Here is a 13,301-nt window from a genome sequence, read left to right as displayed (position 1 = left end):
TCCCTCCAAGCTTCGTACCAACAGGCTGTGTTCTTGGAGCACCCGGGGCCTCGCAAGCCGTAAGTCCCCACGTAGTGCTCCTCAGGTAATGAGCCATGGCAGGGAGAGCAGAAAAAGGGGTGGGGGAGGGTGAAGGCTCCTTTTTAAATACTGGGGCCAAGGAAGAGCTGGGGCACCATTGGTTTGTGGTTGATCGAGAGGAGAAACCTAGAGGAAACATTGTCCTTGCTGCTGCCACTGCCATCTCATCCAGGGGACAGCAGGCGCTGGATCCGTTCAGCTGCAAATTCACTGAGCCGTCTCGGCCATCACGTCTCTCGTGGGTGTCATTGTGGCCCAGAGCCAAGCTGTGAGCATATGGAAACTGGGGTGGGGATTTGGGGCAGGCAGGGGTCACAAAGAGGGTAGAGGATGCCACCCCAAAGCCTCTCCCTTCCACTCCTGCAGCATCAGTAGCTTCTGAGATGGCAGATGCTGCCTGTATGGCCTCAGCTGCCTGCATGTGGGTGCATCTTGTTGGGAGGGCTTGTTTAGGAAAACTGAATTAACTGGACAACACCGTGGTTAGGATTTTCATTGACTCTTAGTGATAGTATGGGTCGCTGAATTTTTCATTCAGAAATTGAAGGTTCATTAATAGGAATGATCAATGGCATTTTGAAGACGGGGTAGGGAACACAGAGGTGTTGGGCTCTTCCTTTTTTTTTTTTTTTTGTTTTTTCAGTTTTATTATTTTTACTGATTGATTTACTTTTGTTGATACATATTAGATGTGCATATTAGCCCTTCCTTCTTGAATTTGGGTGTCTGTCTCCCTTGGCAGCTACTTGACTTGTGTGGACCTAGGACTCGCTCAGTGGCAATGCCTGAGTGGGAGCTGGAGAAAGCATTGAGTGAAAATGAAAGGGTTTCATGGGACTTCTTGGCTCAGGAAACTTCTCTTCCAGGACAGCAGCCCCTATGTACTTTGTAAACTACTTTGAGTTTGGGCAGACAGATGACTACCAATGCCTGTGCTGGAGAGGGTAGAAGTTATAATATGGTTGGCCTCTGTTGGAGGTGATGTTACCTGCAGAGGGAGTAGATGTCATGGGCAGTCCTCAAAAATTTCAGTCCTCTGCCATCTTGTTTAGGGCTTACTGTGCATGGTTATAACAGTGGTGAAGTTGCTTTGTTGCCACGGTGACTTGTAAATGTTGCCATGGCGATGCTTCTATGAGGTATTGCGATGGCATAGTCATGGTAAATTATGGGATATATGTGCTGTGTCTTACAAGGCCATGATGCAGGGAGCAAGTGGTAGATGGTATAGGACTCAACTGTGTTCACATCTGCCTAGATCTCATGACCAAAGGCACATGGCGTTCCACTCATAGAAGGGCTGTAAGTAACTACAATGGAAGAGGACCCTGATGGTTAGGACCCCTATCTATCCCTCCATCTCTGTCTATCCACCCATCTCCTTTGCCCTCGAGTAATTTCTGTGGGTACTGGTAAGAATAGCCCCATTTGAGGGAGGTCCAAGTGAAGTGTACAGGAAAGTGACATGATGGGCCCCCTTAGCTGTTTGCCATGCATATCTTTGGCAGTCAAGGTGGGTGTTCTTCAGGATTATTACTGGCCCATGGAGGGAAACCCTAGCATAAGGTTTGGGGGCCTTCACTGAGCGGAATTGGGATGTTTGCATTGAGAGGCTCAGGGGTTGGAGGAAGGAAAATAGGCCTTGTTTGCAGAAAGATCCTCTTGAGAGCGGACAAGAAGCATCTACACTGTGTGTGAGCAGGCATGATTGCAGTGAACCCCAGATGCAGCAGTGGAGAGCTCCTGATAATAGTTCTGGACTATTCAGGAGGCAAAAGGGGGCCCTCTCTGGCTGAATGGGGAATGGTGGGGACTTGGAGGAATCATGTGTGTTTCACATCCCTTGTCCTAGCCTGCTGGCCTCCCATGAATAGGGAGCAGAAGGTGGTGTGTGCAGGGGAGCCCTCCCCACCCGCACTGGGCAGCTTTTCTAGATGGGAAGCCCCAGAGAAGACAGATGGCAAGACCTCCCCATGTCAATGGGGGTGCTCCCTAGCAGAGCGACTAGGTCCCCAGTCAGTCACTGCCTGTTGATGCCAGTCTGTGAAATAAGTGATCACATGTCTTCTAGGTGGTTTTCTGTGGACAAAATATACTGGTAGTTTGGGCACAAGGCCAGGTAGGTGAAATATAAACTCATTTCACTATTAGGAAGTTTGCAGTGAAGGTCAAAACTCCAATGGAAAACTTTCTCCCTGAGAAAGATGCCTTAGACTTGGTTGAGATTGTTACAAATACAGGTGGCTGTGTGAGACCTGGAGTTCAAATGGAAGCTGTGGAAGTCAAATCCAAAGCACTAGGGTTGAGAGATTCTTAATCTGATGGGGGTTTGATGGGGGGTGTCTCTGGGAAGGGTGCCAAGACAGGGCAGTTCATTCTGGGTGGGGCCCCACACTGGCTAAGCTGCTGCCTCATTTTGACCCAGGAAGGCATGGTGACGTTACCCAGTCATTTCTGCTTTCAAACCACTTGGCTCGAACCGTCTCTCCTACCTAGAGGGAGGGGAAATGAGTACACTTTAAAAGTATAAAAGTACACTTTTAACCTTGACATGTGGCGCTTCGTAATGCAGTCTTTACATTTTTACATTGTACCCCCAGTTCCTCCCACAGGGCTTTCAGGGGCGGCTGATTGACCCCAGAAAGTCAAATGGTGTATAACTAGGACAGTCAGTTCACGTCTTAAACTTTCATAAATATCAGGGCTAAAAATCAAGCTGATCTGGGGATCTTAGCGTCCTTTTGTAAGTAATTTCTCCAGCCTTACCCTCTGCCCTGCCGCACCGTGTTTTTGAAGCCCACCGGGGGAGGTGGCTTGCAGTAATAGTCCCACTTTACAACTCAAGGGGGCCAACTGTAAAGTGACGCTGTTACTGCCAGAGTGGTTAAGAGACAGAGCAGCCCACACTCTTTGCATCCCCAGGCCAGGCTGAGCGCAGCGGTCACCACTTTTGCATAGTGTAAGGTTTGGGCAGCTTGTGTGTTTTCTTCTGCTGCTGCTGTGACAGAATACCACCTTGGCCAGGTTTTTGGGTGTCCATCCAGTGCCGGTTGTACCTACAGAGACCTGGGGTGGTATTCCGTGGTGGAGGCTTGGATGCCGAGTCCCAGGCCCAGCCATCCCTGTCCATACAGTGCTCTGTCGTGAGTGAGGATGAGGAGGAACGGTTGGGGACATTCTACCATTCCTTTGCAAGAATAGATGCAGCCCCATCTGTTCCCCCTTAGAACACCCTTGAAGAGGAGGTGAATGGGTCCTCACACCATTGAGAGCACAGGCTAGCCAACAACCCCGGTAAAGCTCACCCCCACAGCTGACTGCTGTGAACCGCTGGGAATGCCCCCGAGAGAAGCGGGTGAGCGGGGCTGGTCAGGAGTGGGAGTAATATTTGAAGTGGGTTGGGGAGAGGAAGAATGAGATCAGCGGATGAGGTGTGTGCTTATTTCATCTAGAAATTGACTTGTGTGCCTAGCTCAGAGTTACCAAGACACCAGCCTCAAAACCCTGGTGATGAGAGGGATCATTTCAGCGGGCCAAGGGCTGACACCTTAACCTCGCAGTGGTCATTAAGTAGTTATCGTTTATATTCATTGTGTATTAGAAAACTTGTGACCAGCAAAGCAGTTAATGAGCTATTTTGTGGGCTAGAGCAAAAGTAGGAAGTGATGTTGGGCTGAGGTGATTCAAGGAAAAGCCCCACGGCCCGTGATAGGCCAAGCACAGGGGTCCTGGAATGAGCGGTTTTGCAGGCGCTGGCCTGGCATGGGAAAAACACACCAACAATGAGGGGATGTCTGTAGATGCTTGCTTGTGACAGAGGGTGTGAAGAGGAGTGTCAGCTGGGATGGCCAGCATCCCCAAGGGGGTTCCCCTGTGTTGGACAGGAAATGAGAACAACCCAACCCATTGGTTTCACATCTGTGCATCCAGCAAATCGAGTTCTTTGAAGTTTTCTCTGAACTCGTGTATGTGTTAGGAAACCTTGCCTTTGGCTTTGCCAGGCCCCTCTTCCCAGCAGCCTAGGTCTGCCGGGATTCGCTGCCTCCCTCTGGCCTGGACTGTAGGCCCAGAGCCCCCCAGGAGTGAGGATCACTGCTGCCCATCAAGGACCTAGGCCTTCTTTCAACACTCTTGTCTCCTGTCCCTCTTCATCTCCCCGGTTGGCCTAGGTGAATATTGGTGTTATCCCTTCGATAGATGACATTTTGGGGATATTTGGTCATTTTTATCCCGTCAGCATGCCATTTGTTTCAAAATAATGACCTCAGTAGATGTTCCCATGAAGATTTTTAGGTCAGCCCCAGCTTGGTTGCATCTTCTGCTAAAAGGACTATAGTGCTTTAAAAAACGTAGCGTTGACGCCCCATCTTTCTTGGTTCCCTCTTGCCCCCAACCATAAGAAGGGAGAAGGAGAAAGTCACGAGTGTGACGTGCATCTCACTCTGCTTTACTTGTCTTCAATGTACCCTTCCTCTGGAAAATTCTGTTTCTGAGGGTTTTGTGCTATGTGTGAGGACACCAGTCTCCAAAGAAGCAGCTGTCAATAGCCGATTACCTTGGGCACGGTGGTCCCACGTGCTCCCCAAATCCTGCCTTCTCATGGCGACCTTCGGGCTTCATTAATGCCCTCTTGTCTCCCCTCCCCCAGGTGAGTATAGTGTTGGAAACAAGCACCACGATCCTTTTGAAGCCCCAGAGGACAAAGATCTTTCTGCGGAGAAGTACTTTGTGGAGAGGCAGCCCCTGAGCGAGCCTCCCACAGACCAGGTGGCCTCGGACATGCCGCGCAGCCCCACCCCCCGGGTGGACAGGAAACGCAAAGTCTCAGGTGACAGCAGCCACACTGAGACCACTGCGGAGGAGGTGCCAGAGGACCCTCTGCTGAAAGCCAAACGCCGACGAGTCTCTAAAGGTGAGCCCTGTCCGCTTCGCCCGCCTGCTGGGGGGTGGGCCTGTGCATGCGGCCACAGTGGATGGACAGGAGATGTGGATGTGCGGCGCGCTGCCCCCGTAGACAGAATCGGTGAGGGGAAGCCGTGGGGCGCAGCAGTGGAGCGGACCTCTCCATTCCCACACTGCCTCGTGAGATTCCCACCCTGGAGACCCCGGAGGGGGGAGCCACCCACAGCTCCCCTCCCCCAAAGCCAGAACCCAGATGGCCAAAGACTATCAGGCCCCCTCCCAAAAGCAGAGACCAGTGACCACACACCCCCTCCCCCACCCCGTTAGTGATGCGTAAGACAGTTTGTTCCCCCCCAGGGGGCTTTTTGATTAATTTGTAGTTATTTCTCCATTAGATGACTGGCCTGAGAGGGAAATGACAAACAGTTCCTCTAACCACTTAGAAGACCCACATTATAGTGAGCTGACCAACCTGAAGGTGTGCATTGAATTAACAGGGCTCCATCCTAAAAAACAACGCCACTTGCTGCACCTTAGAGAACGGTGGGAGCAGCAGGTGTCAGCAGCAGACGGCAAACCTGGCCGGCAAAGCAGGAAGGAAGTGACCCAGGCCACTCAGCCTGAGGCCATTCCTCAGGGGACTAACATCACTGAAGAGAAACCTGGCAGGAAAAGGGCAGAGGCCAAAGGCAACAGAAGCTGGTCGGAAGAGGCTCTCAAACCCAGTGACAATGAACAAGGTATGCAGGGGCCACCCCTTGAGTGTTCACCCTGCTCCTGGAGGGTGGGTCATCCACTCTCTGTAGGAATGGGCTTTTGAGGGGACCTTAGAAGGCCATAGCAATTGACTTCAAGGAGGATGTGGCAGGCAGGGAGTTCTCTCTTGATGTCCTTGCCTGTGGTTGCACAGGAAGGAAGTCTAAGCACCCTCATTCCAGCCTCAGGCTGTCTCCAGTCTCTGGGTCATGAGCACCCAGACCCAGTGGGTAGGGGGCAGGAGAGCAGGAAGAGCCGGCTTCTGTCCTCTCTTCCAGGCCCTTTGAAGCAACTTGCCACTTGGCGTTTTGTGGGTTAACTTAGGTGCCGTTTGAATGTGGTATAATTAAAATATTAATGCTTTGAAAACATAATTGGTATATCTTTAAAAACTGAAGCTGCTCCAGTGATCAGTGTTAACAATGGGCTTTTCTTCCTGCACTGGCTACAACTGTGTAACGCCCGCTTCTTCTCCCGTCTCTCACCCACCCGCCACCCCATCACCCCCTCCGTATTTAGGCTTGCCTATGTTCTCCGGCTCTCCGCCCATGAAGAGTCTTTCATCCACCAGTGCAGGCGGCAAAAAGCAGGCTCAGCCAAGCTGCGCACCAGCCTCCAGGCCGCCTGCCAAACAGCAGAAAATTAAAGAAAACCAGAAGACAGATGTGCTGTGTGCAGACGAAGAAGAGGATTGCCAGGCTGCCTCCCTGCTGCAGAAATACACCGACAACAGCGAGAAGCCATCCGGGAAGAGACTGTGCAAAACCAAACACTTGATCCCTCAGGAGCCCAGGCGGGGATTGCCACTGACAGGGGAATACTACGTGGAGAATGCCGATGGCAAGGTACCTCTTGACCCCGGCTTCCCTCTAGGGCCTGTGCGAGCACATCCCCGCCTGCCTGCCTGCTTCCCAGCTTGTGGGGACAAAGCTTTCCTTTTCCTGGACTCCTCCCCCATACCACACGTCACTCCCCTGTCCTAGAGGAGCGTGTCTTCTGGGTGGCAGTGAAGTTTCAGACTAGTAAGAATGAAACCCCTTCCCCCAAACCCTCCTTTGACAGGCACCCCCCACCCACCAAAAAAGATAAGGAGTAAAGTGCCTCTCTCCACGCAGGTTTGTCACGTGGAGGGGAGGAGGGGAAGCAGCGGCTGTTAGAAGGACATGGGCTTAACCGTGTGCGCTGCCTGGTTTTATGATAGGTGACTGTCCGGAGATTCAGAAAGCGGCCGGAGCCCAGTTCGGACTATGATCTGTCACCGGCCAAGCAGGAGCCAAAGCCTTTCGACCGCTTGCAGCAACTGCTACCGGCCTCCCAGTCTACACAGCTGCCATGCTCAAGTTCCCCTCAGGAGACCACCCAGTCTCGCCCGATGCCACCGGAAGCACGGAGACTTATTGTCAATAAGAACGCTGGCGAGACCCTTCTGCAGCGGGCAGCCAGGCTTGGCTACGAGGTGTGTCCCTGTGGGCGCTCCCCGGGGCTGTGGGCTGGGGGGCGGGGCCCGCGGGCTGCGGTGGTCAAGGGGTGGTCAAGGGGAGGGACACGGAGAGCAGAGCTCAGCCCCCTCCGCATTAGGGGGCAGGGCCGGTGCTCCAGCAGGATGTTTGTGTTAGCCCCACTCTCGCTGCTGTCTCTTTGGTGGCTTGTTCAATCGCGGTGTGGAAAGAAAGGCCTCTCTGATGTTCAGTTCGTGTTCAGGCAGGTAGGCTGCTGCTGCATCCTCCAGTCTCGCTCACTTATCTCTGATATAAAATCTGACACAACCCAGGGCTTGGCGACTGGGGGAATTTTAATGAGCCCTTTTGGATTCTGATTAGCAAGGGGGAGAGAAGTTACTAGCTCTATCTTGGACTGTTTGTACTGTTTCAGGTGGAGGGGTGGCCGTGTAGGGGGAGTAGGCAGGAAGTAGCTGTGCAGGTCACAGAGATGGGGGGGCGGTGGGGCAGACCTAAGGTCTCTTTCTGTTAGAGGGGGTACAGTAGCCTCAGGGCTGAGGGCTCTGGAGGAGGGACTGAGACTTTTCCCTCAACTCACTGCTTCTCCCCAGGCCCCGTGCCCATCCTCCTCCCAGCATGGTCCATGAAAATGATAGCTTACATTAACAGAGCCCCTAAGATCCAGAGTAACTCATTTCACCTTTTCATCATCTGTGTGCGGTAGTAACTAATATTATTCCCGCTTTCAGATGAGGAAACTGAGTCCCAGAGATGTTACATGATTTGAACAGATAATCCAGCAGCCTGCCTCCAAAGCCCAGTCTCCCCCCATCCCGCCAAACTCGGCTCCTCTCCAGGACTGGCTCCCATTGGAATCACGCTTTTCACAGTTCAAAACCTACGTCTGCCCCTGTGCATCTCCCCACCACACACTTGTCAGTTGAGATTGTGATGTAATAGCCCACAAGGCAAAGACTTTTTTTTATGCTGGCGTCAGCTCTCTAGGAGTCGTGGTAAAAATAAAATGCGGTTCAGCAGGCTGAGTGTGAAGTGTGGAGAAGCACTCAGGCGACAGGATCCATGCTGGCCCATGCTCAGCTGTGGGCTCCCGAAATTCAGCCAGAGCCCAGGCTCGCGCACCTTAACCAGGCTGCAGTCTGCTGTGCCTTGAGCCTTTCCTGATGGGGGGACCCAGCTGCCAGTCTCCCTTTGACCCAGAGCCCACTCTGGGGCATGATTGTGTGGGTGGGAACTGGGATGCCGGCTCACACCTGTGGGATGGTCCTTTGAAGCACTAGCTGGGTATTTTTGGTTGTATGTGCCTTTGTCTGTTCGTACCAACTTGTTTCTTTTTGGTATCTCTGGATTGTCTTTGAGAGAACTCTTTAGAAGGATTTGGAAATTAGCTCAGTTACTTGCAGATTAAACCCAAGTGGCAGCCAGTTGTTTTTGCGTAAGCTGAGAGCAGCAGCACCTATGAGGACAGGGTAGATGCAGCGTGCCAGGCAGGGCCACTCATTCCTACACATGGTTGAGAAAATGGACTTGTGCTTCCAGCAAACACCAGAGGTAAGGGAGGGCTCCAGGGCAGCAAACTCGCTGACCATGGGTGGTGCTGTGGGGGCGGTGGGGCTCCTGGCCTGGTCTTTGATCTTGGCTTCATTTCTGCCAGTCTCACCTTTCTGAGCCCAGATGCTTCAAGAGACCCTTGTGGGTGCTCTCAGGAACAGTTTCCATTTTGGTGGTTTTCCTATGGCAGGTGGGTCTGAGGCCTGGACTAAGGAACACTGATCCATGCTTTCTTAGGCTACCAGGCCTTTGGTACAAGAAGGCTTGAGAATGTTTATGGAAGGACAACTTTTCCGCTTCAAATGTAAATGTCATTATAGAACTTTCTCAGGTCATCAGTTTTAATGCTGAATGTTTTAATTGCTAGATAAAAGCTTTCAACTTTGAGTTCAACTTTCTGGGATTTATTTAGTCAGAAATTACAATGTTAGGATGATAGTCCATTCAGATGTGGCAGTGTAAACCCTTTAAAATAAAAGAATAGTTTGCTTAACAGGATAAGGTGCGGTATGAAGGCACAGCTTTGGGAGGGGTTTCCCAAAACCCCTCTTTATCATTGTAGTCTTCTGCTTAGCTAAAAAGATACCATATGCAATAAAAAGGCTGCTCAAGCTTTGTTTTCTCTTAAGCTGGTTCTTGAGGTTTAGAAACACCCTCTCTCTCTTCAGATCTGTAATAGACCACCTGAAAGGCCAGTTACAGTTGAACCTTTCCCTGTCTGTTCTTAGGCTAAAATGCCAATGTGGAACCGCGTGCGTGTGCATTTAGTGGTGATGGTTAAATTTTCTATGAATCGAATAAATCATGTTTTTAAAAAAGTTAATGAGGCATTTAATTAATTAACAATGTCGGGTTTATGGCCTTTATGGTTACATTTTGCGGTTAATGGCATTCAGCTTATAGCTGCTTAACAGAGAATTGTCCAACAAAAACAGTTTGATTTTGTTTGGGAATGGGCGGGCTGCCCTTCAAACACTCCCATTTCCAGCGTGGAGAATAAACCAAGTAATGTATTGGGTAGACAGACTTCTCTGGCTTCTTCATTCTCTCTGTTGGTGACAGCAGTTGCCACCCATTTAAGATCCCATCACCCTCCCATCTAGGAGAGTGTCATTAGTCTGCCTGACCCCAACAGAAATGTGCAAGGGATGCTGGTCATGGCTGGATTGCAGCCTTCTAGCCAGGGCCCTTGACTGGGCCTTTGGAAACTTCCCAGCAGACCCGTTCCCAAAAGACCTGAGTTACAGGTCTAATATTTTGTGTTAATTGAATTTGGGGCCTAACCTGTCTGGGCCTCAGTTTCCTTAAGTGTTGAATGAGAATCATAACCACTTTTCCTTCCTGAGATCTCACAGGTCACTGTGGGATATGACATACACATTTGGGAACATCAGAAGTGTTATGGTGGCCAATGGCAAAACGTCTGACCTGGTTGTTGGTTTACTGTTGCTTTGCCTGCCATTCTCCAGGGTAACAGTTACTTACCCTTCAGCCTCGACATCTTTCACTGCTAGGTTCCCTCAAATCAGCCCTAGTAGCGATGAAGGTTTCCAGGTGAAGGCCATAATTGTCAGAGCAAATAAACCCTGGGTTGATAGGACACCAGGCCAGCTGCCGGGATCCGGGTAGATTGATCTGTGCACAGCAGTTGGTGGCGCTTAGAGCTGATCCCTGAGTCACATGACAGGGCCTCTCCCTGGCTGGGCACACAACTCATTAGCTTGCAGCCGTCCACTCGAGTCTGGCTAGTGAGGGCCTCCTAAAAGAGCAGCAGCTTCATGCGGTATCCTGGATACCAGTGCTCGGGGCAGGTGGCCTGGGAGCTCAGAGGATTGTGGGCTTTCTGGCAGGTGAGGGCCTGAAGCAAGAGACGCTTCTGTGGGCATGCCTTCTCTCTTCCTCCCCTTGATTTGGAATGGAGCTGCTGCAGTGGCCTGAAGCAACAGGGTATGGGTGGCCAGGGTTATCAGCGTGCAGCCTTAGGTTCACAGGGGGAGCATCTAGAACATTCTAGTTAGTGTTCAAGTGAGTGATCACCTTTGACTGATGTGTCCTAGAAAGGGCATAAAAGAATTTCCAGAACTCACCTTATGTTTATGGGTGGCTCAAATGCTGCCTATTTTAGGTGACGGATGAGTTACTTAAGAGTTGTCACAAAGGAGAGCCTGCTATGACCCATCGAGCTCCCCCCTTGCCAAGTGGAATGTGTGTTGGGCTACCCCACATGTTCTGGCTTTCCCCCTAGTCTTCAGAACCTGACAGCTCTCTGCTGGCCATGACTGCTAGGAAAACAGTGTAACCTGTTGTCTGCTGGCAGATACTGTTCCATGTGTTTGAACACTTTCTTAATGAAACATGGACTACATTACTGCTTTGCTTACTGGGAGCGGTTCATTTTAATGTATTAACACGCCAAAGAAGTGAGATTAATAACAGTGATTCTCATGCAGACTGTTGATGCGGAACACGTTCTGCAAAGGGGGAAGGGTAGGATCGTCTTACTTCGTTCTTGAAATGTGTAGGTTGTGGTAAGTGGTGTATTAGATTCCTGTCATTAACTTAAGTAAATATGAAAATATATTGATTCAGCCCCAAGTGGGGCAGAGAGTGAAGCAAAAAGAGGGTGGGGTTATTGGAAGCATTGATGTCATTTGTTGATGATGTGTATGATACCAACAGAAGCACTGCCACCCAGGCTCCGACTCTGGGTCTTTCCAAGGGGCATGAGGACCAGCCTAAACTCTTGCACATCCTCCTCTCTCTGAAGTTCAGAAATGTTCTCCAGCTCATTTAATTGTTCATTATGCCTTGATTGGCCTTGCTTTTATCTAAACTTGTGTCGCCATCCACTACTACCTATTGGATGAATCGATTGAGTGAGGATGTCCTTGAACTTATTCATGCGTCGTCTGAAACATTAGCAGCCAAATCCCTCTGTACTCACTGTGCCAGGCACTGAGCTAAGGGCTTCTGTGGGTCTTTAATTAGTTTCTTAGCAGCCCCTGGTAGGCTCTGTCACTCTCCTCCGGAGGAGGAAAGGAAGCTTTGGAGAATCCGGAGCATAACTTGCCCAGGGCCAGGCAGCTGGGCAGCAGACCTCTAAATGATGCTGTCCCTGTCATCAGGCGCTTCGCACATGTGTTTGCCCCTCGCCAAGACATCCACAGCGTGCCCGAGAGGTAGTGGGTTCTCAGGCCTGAAGGTGTATGTCTTTGAAAGCTACAGAGAGGTCCACTTTACAAGGTCATTGTGCAGTGATCTGATGGCATTCCTCCCTCCCCTCCCCTCCCCACAGGAAGTGGTCCTGTACTGCTTGGAGAACAAGATTTGTGACGTAAATCATCGGGACAACGCAGGTTACTGCGCCCTGCATGAAGCTTGTGCCAGGGGCTGGCTCAACATTGTGCGACACCTCCTTGAATATGGCGCTGATGTCAACTGCAGTGCCCAGGATGGAACCAGGTCAGTGATGTGTCTTGTTCTCAGCCTGGCTCTGCTGAGACCAAGCTTCCCTACCTGTGCGGTGGCGGTTCTCAGGGTATGCGGGAAATTCCAGGAGGAAAGACAGAGGGCGACTGCAAGCACACTGACCACTGGGTCCTCTAGAATTGAATCCAGCAGACCTTTCTGGCAAATGTAGATGTAAAGCTCCCAATTTTGGTCAGTCCTATAATGTTCCTATGAACCAAAGCTTCTGAAAATGTTGAGGCCTGCGAGAATAATTGGGGGTGTTGCCTTTTAAGACCCTGGACTCTTCATCACCATCTCTGAAGTCACTGTATTTAAAATATATTTGAGCTGAAAGTCCCAGGAGTACACACACAGGGCCAGCTGCCCCTCCGCTGGTTCAGCAGGACCTGCCATTGCCACCCACGTTCCCAGCCGTGGCCCTCACCCTGTCCTTGACCCTGGTTTATTGGTCAGAGACCCAGGTCTGAGTCAGCCCGAACATCTTCCTGGTTGTGTGAGTGGGATGCTGCCACGAGGCTGGGCACTGGGGGTTTCCTGAAGGTGACAGAAATAGCCAAACGGAAATGTATTTGGTCTTTCACACTTTGCAAATAGCATTCCCTCAGATTGGGCAGAGACCCATCTTCTCCCCGCCAACCCCAACCCCCAGCTCCATGGACACAGGTAGGAGGCCTCTGTACCCTGCTGAGAACACACCCCACCAGGCCTGTTTCTTCTCCCGACTGTTCCCTTGGCTTCTGGGCCAGAGGTTGATCACTGATCTGTGTGAGGTCCTGGGATCAGGCTTTCAGGAGAGTCTCTGCTAATCTCTTTGCATCTAGTTTCTTTTAAAAACAGAGGTGGGTTTTTTGTTTTTTGTTTTTTGTTTTTAATAGTTTGACAATTGCTTGTTGTATTGGCTTCCATGATGATGGGATCTCTTTTTTCCCCTGTAAGTTACCTTCACATGGTCCATGACTACTTAAATTTGTTGAAAATGTTTTCATTTTGGGCTTGACTTCCTTCTTAGGCCTTGGATTAAGATAGGGTTTGCAGGCCGGGTGCGGTGGCTCACGCCTGTAATCTCAGCACTTTGGGAGGCCG

The 13,301-nt window shown here is 50.8% G+C and overlaps 1 protein-coding gene across 5 annotated transcripts in view; it reads left to right on the top strand.

Annotated features, from left to right (window-relative positions):
* Window positions 1–13,301, top strand: part of BCOR (BCL6 corepressor) — a 143,314-nt gene that overhangs the window by 125,137 nt on the left and 4,876 nt on the right. For 3 of the 5 annotated variants that reach the window (XM_011980170.1, XM_011980169.1, XM_011980168.1), the window contains 5 exons: window positions 4,730–4,993; window positions 5,481–5,723; window positions 6,259–6,584; window positions 6,941–7,195; window positions 12,043–12,209. In XM_011980170.1, coding sequence (XP_011835560.1) covers window positions 4,730–4,993; window positions 5,481–5,723; window positions 6,259–6,584; window positions 6,941–7,195; window positions 12,043–12,209 — 1,255 coding nt within the window. Of the gene's footprint in view, window positions 1–4,729; window positions 4,994–5,378; window positions 5,724–6,258; window positions 6,585–6,940; window positions 7,196–12,042; window positions 12,210–13,301 lie in introns of all 5 variants that reach the window. The other 2 variants (XM_011980167.1, XM_011980166.1) reach the window with 1 other exon arrangement.

The sequence above is a fragment of the Mandrillus leucophaeus genome, unplaced genomic scaffold (assembly GCF_000951045.1).
Source record: "Mandrillus leucophaeus isolate KB7577 unplaced genomic scaffold, Mleu.le_1.0 Scaffold209, whole genome shotgun sequence".
NCBI classification, from domain to species: domain Eukaryota; kingdom Metazoa; phylum Chordata; class Mammalia; order Primates; family Cercopithecidae; genus Mandrillus; species Mandrillus leucophaeus.
Note: the sequence above shows the minus strand (reverse complement) of the source record. Positions and strands in the feature narration are given on the sequence as shown.